This window comes from Nelumbo lutea, chromosome 6 (assembly GCF_056320005.1).
Source record: "Nelumbo lutea isolate HS-2025 chromosome 6, American lotus-T2T, whole genome shotgun sequence".
In the NCBI taxonomy this organism is placed as follows: domain Eukaryota; kingdom Viridiplantae; phylum Streptophyta; class Magnoliopsida; order Proteales; family Nelumbonaceae; genus Nelumbo; species Nelumbo lutea.
This window is the reverse complement of record NC_142689.1, coordinates 8,566,681-8,586,810: the sequence shown is the minus strand read 5'-3', so window position 1 is coordinate 8,586,810 and position 20,130 is coordinate 8,566,681. Positions and strand designations below refer to the sequence as shown.

General features: G+C 39.8%; 2 protein-coding genes and 1 pseudogene across 6 annotated transcripts in view; all 3 read left to right on the top strand.

The window, feature by feature from the left end:
• Positions 1–5,953: 5,953 nt before the first annotated feature.
• On the top strand, positions 5,954–15,016 carry LOC148847175 (Galactose oxidase/kelch repeat superfamily protein). 2 transcript variants are annotated; one of them, XM_088948634.1, is made up of 14 exons: positions 5,954–6,473; positions 6,903–7,039; positions 7,283–7,360; positions 7,446–7,565; positions 7,693–7,759; positions 7,906–7,967; positions 8,194–8,333; positions 8,422–8,548; positions 9,059–9,173; positions 9,296–9,384; positions 10,747–10,830; positions 13,909–14,229; positions 14,315–14,374; positions 14,505–15,016. In XM_088948634.1, exons 2-14 carry the CDS (start codon positions 6,923–6,925, stop codon positions 14,682–14,684), a joined length of 1,560 nt encoding a protein of 519 aa, XP_088804760.1. In that variant the 5' UTR covers positions 5,954–6,473; positions 6,903–6,922; the 3' UTR covers positions 14,685–15,016. The 2 variants fall into 2 exon arrangements, with proteins under 2 accessions (XP_088804760.1, XP_088804761.1); XM_088948635.1 differs by having other exon boundaries at positions 6,121–6,473; positions 6,837–7,039.
• Positions 15,017–15,033: 17 nt separating this feature from the next.
• On the top strand, positions 15,034–17,365 carry LOC148847174 (putative carboxylesterase 9 pseudogene; annotated as a pseudogene).
• Positions 17,366–19,573: 2,208 nt separating this feature from the next.
• NODGS (nodulin/glutamine synthase-like protein) overlaps positions 19,574–20,130 on the top strand; it is a 119,458-nt gene continuing 118,901 nt past the window's right edge. For 3 of the 4 annotated variants that reach the window (XR_016101223.1, XR_016101222.1, XM_088951885.1), the window contains exon 1: positions 19,574–19,843. Coding sequence is in view for 2 of the 4 variants with exons in the window: in XM_088951885.1 (XP_088808011.1) it covers positions 19,679–19,843 (165 nt within the window). In the remaining 2 variants the exon portion in view is untranslated. The remainder of the gene's footprint in view (positions 19,844–20,130) is intronic. The other variant, XM_088951886.1, reaches the window with a different exon arrangement.

Genomic DNA, 20,130 nt, shown 5'->3' with positions numbered 1-20,130 from the left:
TGAGCGGTATTGGAATCCTATTACCATTCCAGTTGGAATGACATTCTCTCATTTGAGGGAATGACTATTTCCTGCCCCTCCCTTGGGAATGAAATCCCATTTCTATTGATTCCAATTCTTATTTCCATTCTTATCTGGATTAAACAGACTATGGGAATAAACCATTCCGATTTCAAAAGATTTTAATTCCGATTCCAATTGCGAACCAAATGGCCCTAAAAATAGTTGAAATGAAGGGCTTGCAGTTGTTATGTCATTTAACCCCTTTATCTATTGTCTTCTTTTCTAAACTTTGAGGTTCTTGGATTAATTGTTTCTTTGATCAATGCTCAAAATGATGGGTTTAGGATCTGTTTGGTTCGCAAGAATAGGAGTCTGGAATTGGAATCGGAATGAACCCAAATGTTTGGTTTGGCGGAATCGGAATTCCATTCCCATTCTAGATGGAATGGAAATCCCTCGTACGGGGGAATGGCCATTCCTGTCCCCTCCCCAATGAATGTGATTCCCATTCCATATATGAATATATATATTTTTATTTTTGGACAAAAATGCCCTCCTCATTTTCAATTGGGAGAGCTGAACAGGGAGATCTCCATCGCCATCTTCCATCACCGAACAAAGGGCCAAACCAACCTCTGGTGAGGTAAGACCACTGCTAAACCACTATCCTCCTCCTCCTTCTTCTTCTTCGAAATCAGCTGCCCACTAATTGAATCTTCTTCTTCCTCTCCTCCTCTTCCTCATTCTTTCTTCTTTTTTTTTTTTCACTAACCGATTGGTTTTATCTTTTTCAGATCTGCTCTACTCTTTTTTGGGATCGATCTACGTCACTGCTACCATTAACGGTTTTTCACACAAGATTCAGGCAATCGGTGAGTATAGTCTGCAAAATATTTGATGAGGGTGGATTTGGCCCTCCAATGATATTGTGACACATGGCACCTCGGAACAACTAGGTGACACCCAGAACCACTTAGGCAACAACTTGCCTTAGCCAAGTTGATGGTGTCCCACCGGGCGGCCTGGCCCAGGAGCGACCTGGCGGCCTAGCACAGGCACGACCTGGCGGCCTGGCCCTGGCGCGAATTGGCAGCCTAGCTCAGGCGTGACCTGGCAGCCTGGCCCTGGCACGAATTGGCGGCCTAGCCCAGGTACCGACGAATTCGGCATATATATCCTAACACTTCCATGATTCTTGGAAGTTGGCCCACGTGCCGAACAATCCGGAGGGTGGTCAACGTGCATGGTGGTTGCTTTAGGGAATCTAGGACCACTTAGACGACTCCTCGGAAATCTTGGATGCGGTGCGTGAAGCCCACGCCAAACTATGCCTATATAAAGGCACCAACCCCAATGGCATAGGGGGGCAAGTAAGCATATTCTAGCTCTCATACTTTGTGATTTTTAGCTCGCAGTCTATTATGAGGGTACTAACTTAAGCATCGGAGCGACCTCGTTGGGTTAGCCACCACAGGTCCTCTAACATTGATTCCTTGCAAGTTTCTAAAGAACTACAAAGCTCGGCCCTCTGGTCATCTTGGCACCTAATAGGTAGCTCGACACTCTGGTTATCTCGACACCAAATAAGCAGCTCGACACTCTAGTCAGTTCATCACCTAACCTACCTAGCTTGACCCAGTCAGCTCGTCACCTAACCTGCCTAGCTCAGCCCAGTCAGTTCGGCACCTAACCTTCCCAGCTCGGCCCAGTTAACTCAGCACCTAATCTGCCCCTAGCTCGGCCTAGTCAACTCAGCATCCAGGTCCTCATCCAGTAGAAGTTAACTTCGGCCTCTGAGTCATCGGCCACTTAGAAGCAGACCAAATGTCAAGGTACTTAGCACAAAAAATTGATACATCACCAAAAATTGATTCATCAATTGGCGTTGTCTATGGGAAACGCTACAAAAAGCTAAGTTCTCATCCTCCGAAAGGCTAAGTCCTCTTCTTCCAAAAAGCTAAGTTCTCACATTTTAGAAACTAAAAGCTCTCATTTTCTAGTTTCCATTTTTTATGAACTCAAAGACTATACAGGAAGTTGATGGCCAACAGACTAAGCAGCTCTACCAACTTTATTTCAACTCGGATAAAGCCTCATTAGTCTTCTTTGCGAGGTGCCCTCTACAAAGATAAGCTCTTCGTGGCTTCCGCGGGAGTAGGCGACCAACAAACTGCATGGACGCCCCTGCCTGTCGAGCCTCCCAGGGCTCCAATGCGAGCTGGCGACCTAAAGTCAGTAGTGCTGCCCCTGTAGGTCGAGCTCCTAGTAGCTTCTTGTAGGAATGGGTAACCGACGTCACTAAAGAGGCTGATGCAGCGCAGCCGTAGCTCTAAGGTATCAGTTGATAAAAGACTTCGGCACCACATAAGACCCAGTCGCTTCTTTGGCATGGGAAAAATCAAAGATCAAGGAGAGTGGGCTATGAATCGCTCCTAAAGCCTAAGGGCTAAAGTGCCGAACTGACAAACACTTCGGCACCACATAAGACCAAGTCGCCTATTTGCCATGGGCAAAATCAAGGGTATGGAGAGTGGGCTGCGAGTCGTTCCTAGAGCCTAAGGAATTGAATCGACGCTTACGATCTCATCGATTTAGTCATTTCAGGCCAAAAGGAGCAATCTATTTCCTTCGCCTAGTTACTTTCAACTCGAGAGTGGGGGGCAAATGATGAGGGTGGATTTGGCCCTCCAATGATATTGTGACACATGGCACCTCGGAACAACTAGGTGACACACGGAACCACTTTGGAAACAACTTGCCTTAGCCAAGTTGATGGTGTCCCACCGAGCGGCCTGGCCCAGGCACGACCTGGCGGCCTGGCACAGGCGCGACCCGGCAGCCTGGCCCAGGCGCGAACAGGCGGCCTGGCCTTGGCACGACCTGGCAGCCTAGCCCTGGCACGAACTAGCGGCTTGGCACAGGCGCGACCTGGCGGCCTGGCATAGGCACGAACTAGCGGCCTAGCCCAGGTGCCGACCTGGCGACCTGCGAGACGTGCTCGCCGATAAATTCGGCATGCATATCCTAACATTCCCACGATCCTTGGAAGTTGGCCCATGTGCCGAACAATCCGGAGGGTGGTCAACGTGCATGGTGGTTTCCTCAGGGAATCTCAGACCACTTAGACGACTCCTCGAAAATCTCGGATGCGGTGCATGAAGCCCACGCCAAGCTATGTCTATATAAAGGCACCAACCCCAATGGCATAGGGGGGCAAGTAAGCATATTCTAGGTCTCATACTTTGTGATTTTTAGCTCGCAGTCTATTATGAGAGTACTGACTTAAGAATCAGAGTGACCTTGCTGGGTTAACCATCCCGGGTCCTCTGACATTGATTCCTTGCAAGTCTCTAAAGAACTACGAAGTTCGGCCCTCTGGTCAGCTCGCCACCAAATAGGCAGCTCGGCCCTCTGGTCAGCTCGTCACGTAACCTACCTAGCTCGGCCCAGTCAGCTCATCACCTAACTTGCCTAGATCGGCCCAGTCAGTTTGGCACCTAACATGCCCAGCTCGGCCCAGTTAAGTCGGCACCTAATCTGCCCCCAGCTCGGCCTGGTCAGCTCGACATCCAGTTCATCATCTAGCAGAAGTTAACTTCGGCCTCTGAATCATCGGCCACTTGGAAGCAGACCAAATGATGAGATACTTAGCACAAAAAATTGATATATCACCAAAAATTGATCCATCAATATTCATAGGTGTCTCCATTTCTGGGATTATATAAGGCCTTGAGTTCTTTTATATTCAACGTTTTGATTCATCTTCTCTCTATATATCCGTACTTATTTGTTTTGTAGTCAGTAGGTTCATTGCAAATGGCCATGCACACTCCCTTTCAATCTTTTTGATTGCTAAAAAACACCCAAATGGCCAAGCCCGTTTTGGTAGGGAGTGATTTTATTAAGAGGCATATCTGTTCAAACACGCATAGAGGTTGCAGTCCTTATTGACAAAAAAACTGTTAGTTTCTAGTGTTAAATTTCATGGTTCAAAAAAAAAAAAGTCTCGATGCTTCGTCCAAACACTCCAAACCATGTAGTATGGAAGTCTCAACTTCATCTGAAACACTCCAAACACATTAACAATTCGGTAGATCATGCTAAACTAAGATATTTACCAAATGGTCTAAATCTTTAAAGACAACACCCCGGGCCTCATTACATCTTTTGGCTATCTAAGCTATTGAGAGATCTTATGAAAAAGACTTGCCAAACAGAACATTAGTGCAACCATTTACTACTCTTATCACACTTATGAAGAAACCCATGTATCACTTTAATGGGTATCAACACAACCATCCCCACTCAGGATTTCCTACTCGCTTTTCCTACCCACTCTCTACCTGCATGAATTGCAGCCACACATCTCTCAATTCATAATAGAGATGTGTGGCTCCAATTCACGCGGGTAGAGAGTGGGTAGGAAATCTAGGCTCAACCATCCCACCTTTGTACAAAGAACATGTAAGGTTCAACTTGGAAAAAGTACAAATACAAATATGCAAGGTTTTAAAAACTGACCTGGAAATGAAATCGTTCTAGGTACCAGTTTCCGGGTCACAAGTTCGACCATTTGGGTTGAACGGTTTGTATATTAGGGTTAGGGAAAATATTTTATATGAGATTTGAGAAAGGAGAACTAGAGTGGAGAAGAGATGTCAACTGAGAAAGAAAAAAAAAAAAAGAAAGAAAGAAAGGAAGGAGAAAGGAAAATAAGAAAAGAAGAGGAAGGAAATGAAGGAGGGAAGAAGAACGAAGAGGGGGAGGATGGTTCGACGTCACCAGCAATAGCGAAGCGGCGGCAACAAACACAGATATGAGTTCTCGGATTTGAGATCTGAGATCTAAGTTCTCGGATCTCATATTCGAGATTCTCTGCAAGTTCTTCTTCTTCTTCTTCTTCTTCTTCTTCTTCTTCTTCTTCCACAGATCTGACACACGAACTCAAATCTGAGTTCGTGTGTTTTTCTCCTCCATCTTTATACTGTGAACCGCAGTCTGAGTCAAACGAGTTGACGGTCCAACCGCTTGAGCCAATGTTTTTTTGAGAAAGTCAACGATTTTTTACCCAAGAACGGGTTAGGAATGAAACAAAACCGATTGCTCAAATAGTTTTCGGGCCGAATGGTCTAACCATCCGGGTCAACGATGGTTCAAAAACATTGCAAATATCTATAGTACAAATACAAAATACAAGATTTTGCACTCTATATATTTGCATTTATACTCCTTTCTAAACTGAGCCTAGGTTCAGTTTGGAAGGAGTACAAATCCAAATTTATACAGTACAAACACAAGTAAAATAATATAAAATACAAAGTTTTACACTCTACATAATTGCATTTGTACTCATTGTTCAATTTAGAAGGAGTATAAATACAAATATACAGAGCACAAAACTTTATGTTTTATATTATTTTGTATAGATTTATAATGTATATATTTGTATTTATACTCTTTCCAAACTAAGCCTAAGGAATCAAGTCCTTGTGCGAAGGAGGTTGGCATTGATGTAAACTTGTCATCAGGGGCACCCTAGCTGGAGTGGATGCTTGTTACCGTTGCCATAGTAAGCCTTATATCATGTTTTTCCCATGTTTGCTAAATGGCTTGAAGATGAAGTTTCGACTTTCTATGGGAATTATGCTAGGTGGTAAGAAAGCTTATAAACCAACCAAGTATAGGATCTATAGACTAGAGACTTGTATTTTCATGTTATTTAGTATGAGAAATATGTTGGATTATATAAATCCCAAACCATATTTTGTCTAGTTAACATCACTTATTATGTCAATTTGTTGTTGTATATGAACAATTTATGATGTGAACAAAATTTTAAATTTGTAATGAACATTTGTTAGGTTAACATGGGGCAAAATAATGCCACGTGTCATCTAAACTTGCCAGGTGTTTATTACTTAAACATATCATACGGGCAAGTTTAAAATTTACTTCAATTTGGCATGGGAGAAGCCAACAATAGCCTTTTCATAAATTTCTCTAGTTTCTAGTAAGGTAAATTTTCCTACAATCCCACACATTTGGGGAATGAACCAAACGGACCCTTAGGGAGGACTGCCGAGTGACGTTGAAGGACAATCACATCCGATCTCTCCTCTCGTCAGTCATTTCCGAGGCGTTTTACCTTGCGAAGTTTTGACTCTGGAAAGATTTGCCGTGGGCCGTGGCGGAGAGATCTGGAATCTGGAGCCTGGAGGCAGAAAACGAGGGTAAAAGCATCAAAAGAGACTTGAGACGAGAGCTTTGCCGTGGGCCGTGGCGTTTCTTTGTCTCTCGCAAAGACATAAATCACACTTGAAGCTACACAGTGGAGGGGAGAGAGAAAGATAGCGTTTCCCTCTGTGCTGCTGTCTTCATCAGTATCGGTCTTCTGCTTGCGAAATTTACGGGAGCAGACCTCTTGATCTCTCCACATTGTCCCCTTCTATCGATTTGGATCTGCTTCTCTGGTATGGGATCTCTATCTGGACTGAAATTTTTGTGCAATACGCGCTAAAATTTCTTGTTTATTCTTTCTTTTTGTGATTGATTTGAACGGCAGAATTGGATTCTTTTTACTTATAGTAATGCAACTAAATGTCCTGGGTCTTGCAAATTTAAGATGAATAAACAGATTTGTTGTTTCTTACTTGATATTGATTTGGAAATGTGGCTGATTTGATAGCCTGGGTTATAGGTTTAACGATTTAGATTGAGTTTAATTCGTAAGAAGACAGAAATATAGCTACTGGAGGAGCAAGTTTCTAAGTTAATTTGCTTCCACCCATTTTTTTTTTCTATTGGAATTTAATGAGTTATTGTTGTGTGCCCAGCTATTCTCCTGTTGAGTTACGATTTGGTTGTTGAACCTTGGAAGCTAATGAATTATCAATTTCCAGTGATCCTTTAAACAGTTCGTATGGGAATTGAAGAGATTAATGTGGATTCAGATATTAAAGATTGGCATTTATCGTTGGCCTATGACCAGTGGGTACAACTCCCTGTAACTGGCTCACGACCTCCAGCTCGCTACAAGGTCACGATCTCATTCTAGGACGTAAATTAAGTTTCTATCTTGGTTATATAATTTACTTTCTTGGTCCACGATCTTTCCTTTTCTTTTTAGGGGTGAGGATTACAATTTGGCATCAATTTGGTCCTTTCAATCTGCTTTATTGTCAACCTTCGACCACTCTGTGCATTTGTGTGCTGGAATTTTTCCTTTTTCTGTGGATGGGATACTGTGGCATTCACTAAATTATCTTCTTTAATATTGTAGCATGCAGCGGAAGTGGTAGATGAAAAACTCTATATTGCTGGTGGGAGTCGAAATGGCAGATACCTGTCTGATATTCAGGTATCTGACATGTCAAACCTTCCTTGTCAATTGGAGTCTGCTCTTGGATGTCCCATAAGATTTAGTTCATTGGTTGTTTTTTCAGGTTCTTGACCTTAGAACTTTGGCGTGGTCTAAACTTAAACTCTATATGGATTCGAACCCTGATAATCTAGAAGATAGTAGCCTCCTTTCAGCCTTTCCAGCCATCTCAGGTCACAGCATGGTAAAGAATTTTGGTGAATGACTTTCCTACCTCATTACTTTTTCCTCCACACTGTTGCCATCCTTTCGTTTGTTGATTGTAGATGTTCTCTAATAACTTCTTAGTCAATTATATTGTTTTTTGGCAGATTAAATGGGGAAGAAAACTTCTTCTTCTTGGTGGGCATTCAAAGGATCCCTCTGATTATGTAGTAGGTTTGTTTCTTTATAAGCCATTTTTATTCTCTGAAACAAGTCTTTTAACCTTATGTACCGATAAAAGAGAAAGAGGACAATAAGTAAATAAATAAAGCACCTGATCTTTCTATGAACCTTATGTCATGTGCCTTGACTTCCTGTAGTTCGGATGGTTGATCTTGAAACAAACCACTATAGTATTTTGAAGACCTCTGGGAAAATACCGGTAATGTTTTTATCCATTTTTTTTTACACTTACTTATAGCTTATCTTGTTTAGATGTTATCCTTTCCTTATCATTTTCCCTGTCCCTTTTATATTTGATTTATAATTTTGAAAGTTGTAACTCTGATCTAATTATCATTCTCGTTCCCATTGTCACACTTAAGCAGTTGAAGTTTATCTAGCTTGATTAGTGGAATTGATCATCATGGTGATGTATACTGTTTCAGAGAGCTCGTGGAGGGCAGTCCATAACAGTGTCTGGCTGTAGATTGATAATGTTTGGTGGAGAAGATGCTGGCAGGCAGTTGCTTAATGATATATATATTCTTGATCTAGAGACTATGACATGGGATATTGTTGAAACCACGTATTTATGGACTGCCTTATATTTATTGACAGCTTTTTTTTTTTTTTCTTTCAGAAAAGTTGTAGATTCCCTACTTCTGTTTTTGTAGGCAGACACCTCCAGCACCAAGATTTGATCACACAGCTGCAGTGCATGCAGAACGCTACCTTCTGATATTTGGTGGTTGTTCCCATTTGACCTGCTTCAATGACCTTCATTTATTAGATCTGCAAACTGTAAGCATTTGACTTTCTGGAAACTAGTTTTGTATTTATTTTTTACTAACTACAGTTGTCATACAATTGCTTAAGTATTGCATTCTAATTTATATATTTAGAGAAATTGATCTATGGTCTTGGCACTTAATTACTTCTCTTTGATGACCCCAATGATTTTGAAAAGCTTGCACAAATTCTAGCAACCTATACTGGTATATCCACTAATCATAATTTAGGAGGCTATTAAATTGTTTGGTTCCCAAAGTATTTGCCATCAGATTTAGCCCATCCTAAGCTATCAATTCAGTAAGGACTTGAGTCTCAACCATGCTTATTACTAGGACCGAGTCATGTGAAATAAATAATTTTATTCATCTTGGGCCAAAGGGAAACCTTGCAGAAATATCTTGGTGCAGATTATATTAACACCCCAACAAATGGTCTAAGTTACACACTTGTACATCTAACCTCTAGAATTTTTTCTTTATTCTTCACTTTTGAGCATGCTGTTACTTCTTTACTCTGCAGATGGAATGGTCCCAACCACAAATTCAGGGTGATACAGTGAATCCTAGAGCAGCCCATGCTAGCGTTACTTTAGATGAAAACTGGTATATAGTTGGTGGCGGAGATAATAAAAATGGTATATGAGAATTTGGTTGTCATCTTATTTTTATTTCTAGCATATGATGTGGTTTTATGCTCTCTTTTAGTAAATGTCTCCTTTTATGGATTTATAATTAGATTTAATTTATCTATTTTCAGGTGCTTCAGAAACCCTTGTGTTAAACATGTCCAAGCTTGTTTGGTCTGTTCTGACGAGTGTAAAAGAACGAGATCCACTTGCCAGTGAGGTTGTTAGCATTTGACAATATTCTATAATCTTGTGTGTTTCTTAATCTTGTTTGATGCATAGAATGATAGAAGTAATAACTAAATATGTGCTATCTTAGTTTTGATGAGCATATGGAAGACAAATGCCAACATGTATCTTCACAGCTAGTTCTTGGTGTAATATTTCTTCAGTACTTTCTTGCTGTTTTCTGGTCCTGTTGGAATGACCACCTAAGTACTTAATCTTAAACAGTTTTTTTTTTTTTTTTCCTTTTTCTTAGCCCCACATTTGTAATGGCCGATGTAGTCATCCTTCCACATCTTTATAATTTGTAAACATCTTATATAGATTTAAAGTAATTAATCATGTATTCCTGAATGCTGCTTTAAACATCAATACTTGCTTTCCCTGTAAGCTGTGGGATTTTCAAAGGGTTCTTTTATTTTGGGGTCTATTTTCTTCCTCAAGAAGTTCTTTTATTTTTGAACCATCCCAAGTCATCTCTATTTTTCTTTCATTTATTGTTTTTAGATTTTTGTGATATTGGCTTTTCTGTTAATTTTGAATGGCCTCATCATAACTAATATTTGAGATGAAATATTGCTTTTGTCCTTACTATAGGAAGATATGCATGTCCTTTTGCACATGTTTTGTAGGATCAGAATATCCTTATCTGTTCCCTTCTAGTAATCTCTCTGAACCTTTTGCCTATCTTCTTGACATTGTTCTTCTGTAATTTATTTTAAAATTTGGAGCATGGAGGGATATACTGCCACCTTCCCTATAATTTCTTTATGTGAAAAACCTCACAATGAGTAGATTAGTGTCTTTCCTTGCTTTATGCTTCTTTGTTTGTTTGTTTGTTTGCCTCTTTGTTTCAGCTTTGCAACTTATAACAATATGGTTTTGAACCTAATACTGGACTTGTACTAAGTTATTGGTAGTATTCACAGTTACATATGCCATTGCTTTGGTGTTATATAAGAAATATTGAAAATCACTACTGGTTGTTCCATTCTGTTGGGTGAAACCCTTTGTTTAATTGCCTTTATTTTACCACAATGCATTGCTTAATGCATCATGGCCTGTCATAAGGCTGTGTATGTAGGTTTGGTTCCAAATCCTAGGTGGTGTTTTGCTTTGCCCTGCTTACATATGCTTCTGTATGGATGCCCGTATGTGGGTGTGTCCATGTTTGGTATATGTAAATTACCATCTAAATCACTGCAGATGGATGTATCATATACACTTTCCTATACATTCTAGAAGCACCATACTCAATTTGATTGGTTTCTTTGTTTGCTGAAAAATGCTTTCTTTATACTTTTGAATGCATCAATACCTACATATATCATGAAACTTTGGATATGATATTTTACAGGGAATCAGTCTTTGCTCTACGATAATAAATGGAGAGAAGTTTCTAGTTGCCTTTGGTGGCTACAGTGGGAAATATAACAATGAGGTACTTAATACAGTGACAATTAATGAATTAAGTTTCAGGTTTTGTGTTGGATAAAAGTTTGTTTCCATTAAATGTTGTAATCTTGTAGAATTGTTTTCCTGCATATAGTTAGTATCATGAACTAAATTTACTGGTAAACATTTCATGATTATCCATATACTGGAATTTTCATGTACATTTTTTTGGATAGGAAACAATTTTTCTTGTACAAGTCTTCTGAAACATGTTCTGGATAGTTTCCTGGTAGAGGAAATAATTTACTAGTCCCGTACTTGTTCCCTTGAGTAACTGCATAAAAATCTCCTAATTGTTTGTGTTGCTGCTTAATACCATTGCTCACTGGAGAATTTTATGATTGACAAACATGATTTTATTTTTGATTATTGACAGTAAAATGAACTTTATTGAAATAAGTAAAAGGTCCTTTACCATCAATGAACACGGATTACAACTTCTTCCTTTCTCCATAACCACCTATTCTGCAATTCTTTACTGTTTTTTCAAGAGTATCCCAAAGCTGACAAAAAAAAAAGAGAGTATCCCAACACTTTTTTTTTGCAAAAAAAAATACAACTTTCATTAAAAAGGAAAGATTGGGGGGGGGGGGTGAATGAGAGGATGTATATCAGAAACAAAAGCCTAAGCAAAAAAACCCAAGCGGATAATTTATTCAAACTTTGCTTGACATGCCTACCTCCTGCCTCCATCCCCAAACAATGGACAATTTAGGTCTGTGGTCTTCAGTTCATGGTTCTGAATAAGGGTGGTGTAGTGTAGTTCTAGAATCATACCATTTTTTGAAATTGACATTTTTTTGGACTAGATAATGGCATAATGCAAAAGAGGTTGTTCTATTCATGGTTCATTTTTTGATTGCACGACTGGTGTATGTGTACCTTCATTATTTACTTTTGATTGGTTTTTATTGAGTAAAAAGTAGAAACATTGTGACAAGATCTATTGGTGTGTGGTGACACACCATTGCTGTTATGTCATGCTTACATCAGTGAACCTTGTTGCACAGTTGACAAGGCTACAAAAGTTGTGTTAAAAAATGTCTTTCTTACTGGTTCTAGGACCATGTATTGCTGGTTTCAGTTTCAGAGGCAGCAACAGCATACAGAACTCTTATTTCCATCGTGAGATTTTTGTGAACCAAACGAAATGCAAACACAACCATGAACCAAAAACACCCCTAGTGGTTGGAATGGGTCTAATGATGATCTCAGAAAAGAAAAAAAAATAAAGAAAAAGGAATTTTTTGTAGTAGAATCCCAAATAGTTGTTTTGGGTAGCTTTGTAGTCAATTTGGATATAGGGGTATTTTTGTCATTTCATAATTTGGATTTTGGTTAGGGGCAGTTGGGTGCATCACTATTGGGTTTTGGTCGCTTGGGTGTTTTTATAACTAGAGCTATCTTTTGGGGGGGCTGTTTGAAGTTGCTTTTGTTCTAAAGGAGCTGTTTGTGATGGGGGGACATTCTAGGGAGTAGGGGCTTATGTATAAATATTTTAGTTGGTTCCTCTAGCAAGCCAGAGTCTTATAAAAGAGAAGGGGGCTGTTTTCGTGGGGGCCTTTTTTGTTCTTTCTCTTTTATTTGAGTTGTAGCTCAACCCCAGCCAATGATTTAAAAGGCGCACCTAGGTGCACAGGTGCAGCCCCTTTGAAAAGGTGTATGCCTAGTATTTTGTGGTAGTGCTTAGGCCCTGGCACATGCATGTTCCTTGTATTTTGTGGTTTTTATCTCTATTACTTTGCCCATTCTTGTTCTCTTGAAGTACTGTTAAGTTTTATAAATTGGTTGTCTGCCCACATCAAGTTGTATCAGAGCATGTTCTTTCCTTGGGGTGCTTCAAAATTCATCTTCTTCCTGTATTTTACTTCTATTATTATGACTACAAGGGGAGCACATGGTAGGGGTGGTAGAAGACCACGACATGTTACTGTAGATCCAATCCTCAACTCTCGTGGATTGAATTCAATGAGGTGCTTTGTGCCATATTTGGTCCCACTGCTTATGAAAACTTTGATGAAATTTTGTCCAAATCAAAACAATCAGAGTGCCAAATTGAATTTGAGAAACTAGCTACCAAAGTCACTGGTTGGTCTAAATCTGGTGGGGTATTTCCTTGGAGGATTGAAGGAAGAAATAGGCTTGAAGTTAAAGGTCTAGATACGTATATGACTATAATGGTCATCGCTGGATTGGTGAGGATGCAAGAAACTGAACTGCCTTAGATGGTTGATCTGGGGACCTGACCCGATTCTTAAGACTCCACTGAACCGGATCGAGCTGATTGGACTAGCAGGCCAACCAACTGTGCCCTTCAAATGGTTCAGCTGGGCTGAGATGCAGGATCAAATAGGGAAAGGCTTATGCTATAATTGCAATGAAAAGTTCTCCCTGAGCCACCACTGTAAGACTCGACAAGTATATCTACTCCAAATTGAGGATGTGGATGAGGTTTCAAACTCTATGGCTAACTTGGATAATACACTTCACAATGACCTGGGCCCACGTGAATCTACGATGACAGAGATGTCATTAAGTGATTAGGATGCTAATGAGCCTTCTTTCCCCTCAAACCATGAGGGTACATGGGCTGCTGATGGGTCAAAGGGTGATTATGTTAGTGGACAGTGGCAACACATTAAACTTTATCAATCAATCATTGGCTAAACAATTGGGCCTAGCTATACATTCCCAGCCCTTCTTGGTTCAGGTGTCAGATGGAAACGGATTGGCTCGTGATGGGCTTTACAAGGCTATTAATTTAAAGATACAGGGTAGACCATAATAGTATACTCTTGCCCCCTTGACTACAGTCGAGCCATTATGGTCTTGGACATGTAGTTGCTCCATCAATTGGGCCCAACTCACAATGGACTTCAGTTTTGGAGGCGATAGCTATCATTGGCAATGGGTTCAATAGATCCTTTAATTTGTTTTTGCATTCATCAATTCATGTTCAATCATTTTAAGTTGCCAAATGTAATCAAAATGCTATTATAGCCACTAATGGTTCTTAACTCAGGGTATCACATCAATTGTTAACAGCACCTCTGGTTTCCATTAGGTATTTGTTTTGAGACCCAAACTGAAAGACTCCTTACGGCCTAAGATTTTCCAATCACCAGCAGCAGCTGCTGCAGCAGCTTCTGTAACAGCTGCATATGCTTTGACTACAAAAACTGAGTTGGATTTCACAAATACAGAAGATTCAAATTATGAGGAAGTCCAAATGAAGAATTCAAAAGAGGATTTCACAGCTGAAATTAATGCTATTACGGAAGAAAAGAAGATGCTAGAGTCATCCCTTACAAAAGTGAGAGAAGAGAATTCTAAGCTCCAAGGAAGTCTCAATGAGATGAACAACACTCATGCTGAGTTGTCAAAGGTACATTAATAGGGATTATTTGAAAATAAAGGTTATTGCCAACTGGTTAATGTTTGAACTTCTCTGTTTCTTCTATTTCTCTCAGGAACTTATTTCAGTCCAAGGTCAACTGGCATCAGAGAGATCAAGATGCTTCAAACTAGAGGTTTTTCTTTTCTTTTTCTGGTTTCATATTGTTTCTTGAGGTGTTCTGGTTTTCTATTGTTTCTTGAGGCATCTCTTTTTCTTTTCCCACTTAATTGTGTTGTTTTCTGTCTGTCTACTTCATTATCTAGGCACAAATTTCAGAACTACGGAAGATGCTAGAGTCATTGCAATCTATAGAGGATGAGGTACAAGTACTCCGGAACCAAAAGTCAGCCTTGGAACAACAGATGGAGCTTGCTTCTGCCAGTCAGAGGCAAGGTTCAGGTGGCATTTGGCAGTGGATTGCTGGCAGTACACCAAACTCATAAGAATTCTAAGGTTAGTACCCTGAAATGAAAATGGTTGATACAAGATGGTGGTAACATCCTGTACCACTGAAAAATTTCCAGTTACATATCCATGTCCAAATTACAACATGATGGACAGAATGAGATTGTCTACAAAGAATATATAGGTTTGTTTTTCTCTTAAGCGTGCATTAGAGATTGTGTGCAGGGACTTGGGAGGTTATATTAAGAGTGATTTTTAGATTTCCATTGTCAATGTAATCGAAGATGGAGGTAATGGTAACATTTCCAATTGGATCTGATATATAAAATTTGTCAAGCTTTTTCTTTTAATGGTGAACAAATTTTGTCAAGCTTATTGAGTACAGGAATGGTTGTTTGTACTATTGCATATGTAATTCTGTTCTTAACAGTTGCATTTTGTCTGTTGAACATTGCTGAAAGGAGAAGAATGCTTGAAGGTATTAATTTTTTGAAAATCATTTTTGTATAGCTAAGATGAGCATGCTAAAATGAATGGATGTCATGACTTGGAATGATTAAATTAGTGACACAGGAGTAGCAGCTCTAATGGGTGACAAGATGATAAAATGTTGCCTATGTTTTGGTCATGTGCATAGACAATCAATAGGAGTGACTTTATGCAAGTAGAAGTCTCTTAAAGGTAATGGGAAAGTTGAAATATGGGAACTGAAATAAGCAACATGTTGGAGGGAGTGGACATTAGTATACAATGCAGAAGTTGCACGGTGAATTAAAAAAGTAACTATCACATTAAAGATGTTATGTGGTCTATTTAATTTTCATTAGTTTACATTTCATAAGGTGTACTTGTAATTATGTTAAAGATTTTATTAAAGTATTAATTGTGATATCTCACTTTGTCATTGGTTCAGTTTCTTATATTTTGCCAAATTTCCAATAGTAAAATGATGTTCTTTTGGGGAGTTTATTTGACTACCCAATTGCTAGTGAATCTAGTCATAAAGTGGGCAAGTAAACTAGGGGTGCAATCGAACTGATCTAAGCCTTGATTCGACTAAAATACTCTTGTATTTGAGTTCAAATTCAATTTGAGTTCTATTTTTCCGGTTTGATTTCAGTTTGACTAAATATTCGAATAGTTTGAGTTCGGCTCACAAGGTGCCAAACTGGCTAGTTGGTAAGGTCTCTGCTTGGCTGCAATAGACTTGGGATTGAATTTCAATCCCGCCTGCACCAGGGGTGGGGGGTTATGGGTTATCCCATGAAAAAAAAGTTTGAGTTCGGTTTAAAAGCTTGAAAAAGTAATATATTTTCATATTCTATAATATTTATAACTTTTTAGTCAAGTATATACTGTTCATAGCCCGATTCCATTGCATCCTTACAACTGCTTTAACAATGTATGTAAGAAGCTTAATCATCTTTTGCTCCTGGAGGATAGGAATAGGGTGCGGTAATACTGCTGTCTCATTCTATAATATTTATTACATTGCTGTGCAATGTAATAATAATATCTCAAGATTTGATAAGCACGATGCTTCATGGGTGTACATGGTGTACGGTGTACGTTATAGCAATTTAATAATATCTCAAAGATTTTTTTAATTCTTCATAATATCTCAACTCTCAAGATTTGAATTGTTGTCAAGAAAGATGCTTGATTTTCCCTAAGGCTGCATTTGTTTGTAAATTCAAATTTTACACGATGGAAAAATGTGAACCGGTTTAGTGATGAATGAAAATTGAAACTGATTGATTTTGAAAATTTACACTGATCATGTTTGATTGTCTAAGGTGTAAATTAAAAAGCTTACTGCCGCTGCTTTTCGCATAAAAACTGGGTCTCGACAGAGTAACAGCCGCTGCTTTCACCGCTCATCAATGCTTACTGCCGGTCGTGCACCTTCCTGTTTCGATTTACTTCCACGGCGGTGGAATGATCCTCAACAGTCCAGACACCATATTCTGCCACGAATTCTGTGAGAATTTCATTCGATTTGGACCTGCAATTGTTGTCTGTTGCTTACTGTCTCGCTCCAGAGCACAAGCTCCCGGTTGCTTATAAAGATGGGGAAGATGCACTTCTGTGGTTGAAGAATCAGGCATTGAGCCCAAATGGTCAGCCCTGGTTGAAGAATTACGCCGACTTCTCTTGCTGTTTCCTTACCGGGTGGAACAGCGGAGGCAACACTGCGTACAATGTGAGGCTACGCTCCTTGGACATGGACTTTGCGCTGGTGAAAATCCAAGGGGCGATTTTGGACCAGCCCTTGTTTGGTGGGATCGAACAAATAGATTCTGAGGTGGAATTTGCCGACGATCGGATTCTACCATTATCGGTAACGGATCTAATATGGGAATTGGCATTGCCATTGGACGCCGATCGAGACCATGAATACTGCACTCCCGTGGTTAGAGGGAGTCACAATGCAAAGATTGGATCTATAGGAAGGGTTATAGTGTGGGGGTACGGTGGGGACATATCATCGATCGGCAGATGGTTGGTTCAGATGCTAGTGAAACATGGAGTGCGAGTGGAGGCACAATTCGAGGAAGTTGGGTTCCATGGAATCGATCAAATTGATCGCAACGGGGCTATAGAGACCATGGCTATTAGAATAGGCGATAGAGCAATAGTCGTGGAGAAGATTGCAGGATTTGCGCTGTTGTTATTGTTTCGGAGTTGCGTGAAAATGCTAGGAGAGTATCGCCGTTGAGAGTTTTGTGTTCTCCGGAGAATACAGTGAACAGAGCTGGTCGTAGGTAGGAAAAGAAGGAGAAGAAAAGAAAAAGGGAGAGAGAGAGAGAGGCATGGGATGGGGCGCGGAAGGGATCCGGTCGTAGGTGGGGGATGCCGCCGTCACACTGTTCACTCTCTTCTTGGTTCAAACGAAGACACAGTCGTTGAATAGAGGAGATGTGAGATAACCGTTGGACAGAGGAAGGTAAAGTTTTACATTGATTTTATGATGTAAAACCTTCCACTGATTTTGGATGAATATACCGATAAGAATGGACTTTTACACCCATTGGTGAAGTATATTAACAACTCTACCAAATGCCGGCAAAATCAAAACCAGGGTGTAAAGTTTACCCCGGTTCTCATTTACACTTTAAACAAACGCAGTTTGTTTACAGATTCCCGTGAACCGTGATTAGCATGGCCGGTTGGCCGGTTATGACCAGTTTTGTCATGGTTTTAAAAATTAGACTGGCCTAGACAGTTGGACCGGTTGATTTAGGAACCGTTCAGGCAATCAGTTCTATTACACCTTTAACATAATATTTGGTCAAAAATATTGATTTGATTAGTGACCCATTGACCTGGGTGGTTTAACATTTTGACCCATTTAAATTAATTTTTTATTTTCTAAGTTGGAATGGACCATCTGTCAAATTGGATGGTCAAACTATTGACCGAGAAACCATTGGCCAGAATAGTTTCCATTCTTGGTCAGTTTTTAAAACTTGGGTTTTGTTACCATTGATTTTTACCTTGACTGAATTGGATGATGAATCGATTTACAATTTTACCGGTTGAAGCAATCAATCGAAACTAATTCTCTTGGTAAGATAAACGAAGGGTTTAAGAGCCAATAAATGGGAGTGCAATATGAAATCTTTAAAGAAGAAAAATCCACTCAAATATGATTCTTTGTAAGGCTTAGTTTGGAAGGAGTATAAATACAAAATTTGTAGAGTACCAAACCTTGTATTTTGTATTAATTTTTATATATTTGAGGCTCAATTGGAAAGAATACAAATACAAATATATAGAATGCAAAAACTTGTATTTATATTATACATATTTGCATTTATAATTTTCTCGAACTTGAATTAAAGGCTTTTTCCCTGTACTTATTTCACAAAGGCTAAACTGGGCTTTTGGAAGGAATACAAATTTAAATATATACAATATAAATAAAAAAATAATACAAAATACATAGTTTTGAATATTACATATTTGTATTTATACTCTTCCCAAAGATGGTGCTAGTTCAGCGCAGCAAAAAAGATGGTGCAGGGCATCCTGAGAACTCTGACGTCCTTGTACAAATTATTTCGATATTTACGTAATATTTTGATTTATCATTCATTAATGTTATTCACTGTCCGATTTAAAATTGAATTTGACGTTAATCCGATGCAAATCCGACGGAGAAAATTCGGTTTGAACCCGAGTTGAGACTCGATTCGAGAGGCGTCACCATTCACCTGTGAGCGAGTTGGGACCCGTTAACGGTGACAGTAGGAGATACCCACAGGCGCCCGACATGCATATCTCATGGGCAACGGGATCTGCTCCTCACACGGGGGCGCCTCACATGTACATTTACATTGGAAACATCTCCCATAAATACGGGAGATGTTCTTAATGCATGGTGTGATGTGCATGTGAGGCGCGAGTGAAGCGCCCTGTGCGAGAGCAGATTTGGTCTCATCTCATGGGATGTTCTCAATATAGAGATTGGATCCATTCCTCACACCTGGCGACTCACAAGCACATCCTATCATTAAAAACTTTTCCTGTACTTATTAAGTTATTAGTTATTATTCACGGAGATGCTCCCTATGCACGATACCCATTTGTGAAGAGCAGATCCTTGTCAAAACCAAATCAACCCCCAAATATAATTGCTCCTCACAACGTCTCACAGCACATCTCCGACATGTATTGGGAAGATCTCGGATGATAATCTCAAAACTAATAATTTCATCTCGTAATCCCAGACGTGCTGTGGGACGTTGTGGGGCTGATTTGAACTCATTCCGTCACATATACGGGTGGGAGTTGATGTGAGGCGCCGCGCCTGTCTCAGGTGTGCCGTTGATTTGCTACACGTGGTTCGAAAAATTGTTAAGTAGGAACTAGGAAGTCAAACGTCAACGTCCATACAAGGCAGTTGCAATGGAAATATAGAAAATTCATATCTCCAACTCAGTACTCAGTAGGAGCAAGTGAGAAACCTTTTTCACTTATCGGATAGATCTGTCTCAGAGCGACTGAGCGAACGAGCGATAGAGACGGAATGGAGAGATACGCAGAGCTGAAGGAAGCAGTAGAGAAGTTAGAACTCGTGGACGCCCATGCTCACAATATCGTTGACCTCGATTCCACCTTCCCTTTCCTTAGATGTTTTTCTGAAGCTGAAGGAGAGGCTTTATCCTACGTCCCTCATTCTCTCTCCTTCAAGGTAAATTTTGGTAAAAGGAAAAATAGAAGAAATTCTTAATCCTTTCTTACTGAATACTGGTTATTGGCTGCTCTCCATTTATACACTCTCCGCTACCCTGTTTAATTTAGTTAACCCTGCTGCCTGGTTAGTTTCCACTCCAGTTGAGTTGGTTGACTTGTGAATCGGAGACCTGTTTGAAGAGGTCCACGAGTCGTAGTGTGATTCACTTGACTGGCTCTGGTTGGTAAATGAATGGGTTGGATCATTAAAACGCCAATATCTTTATTTAATTCGGATTTTCAAGT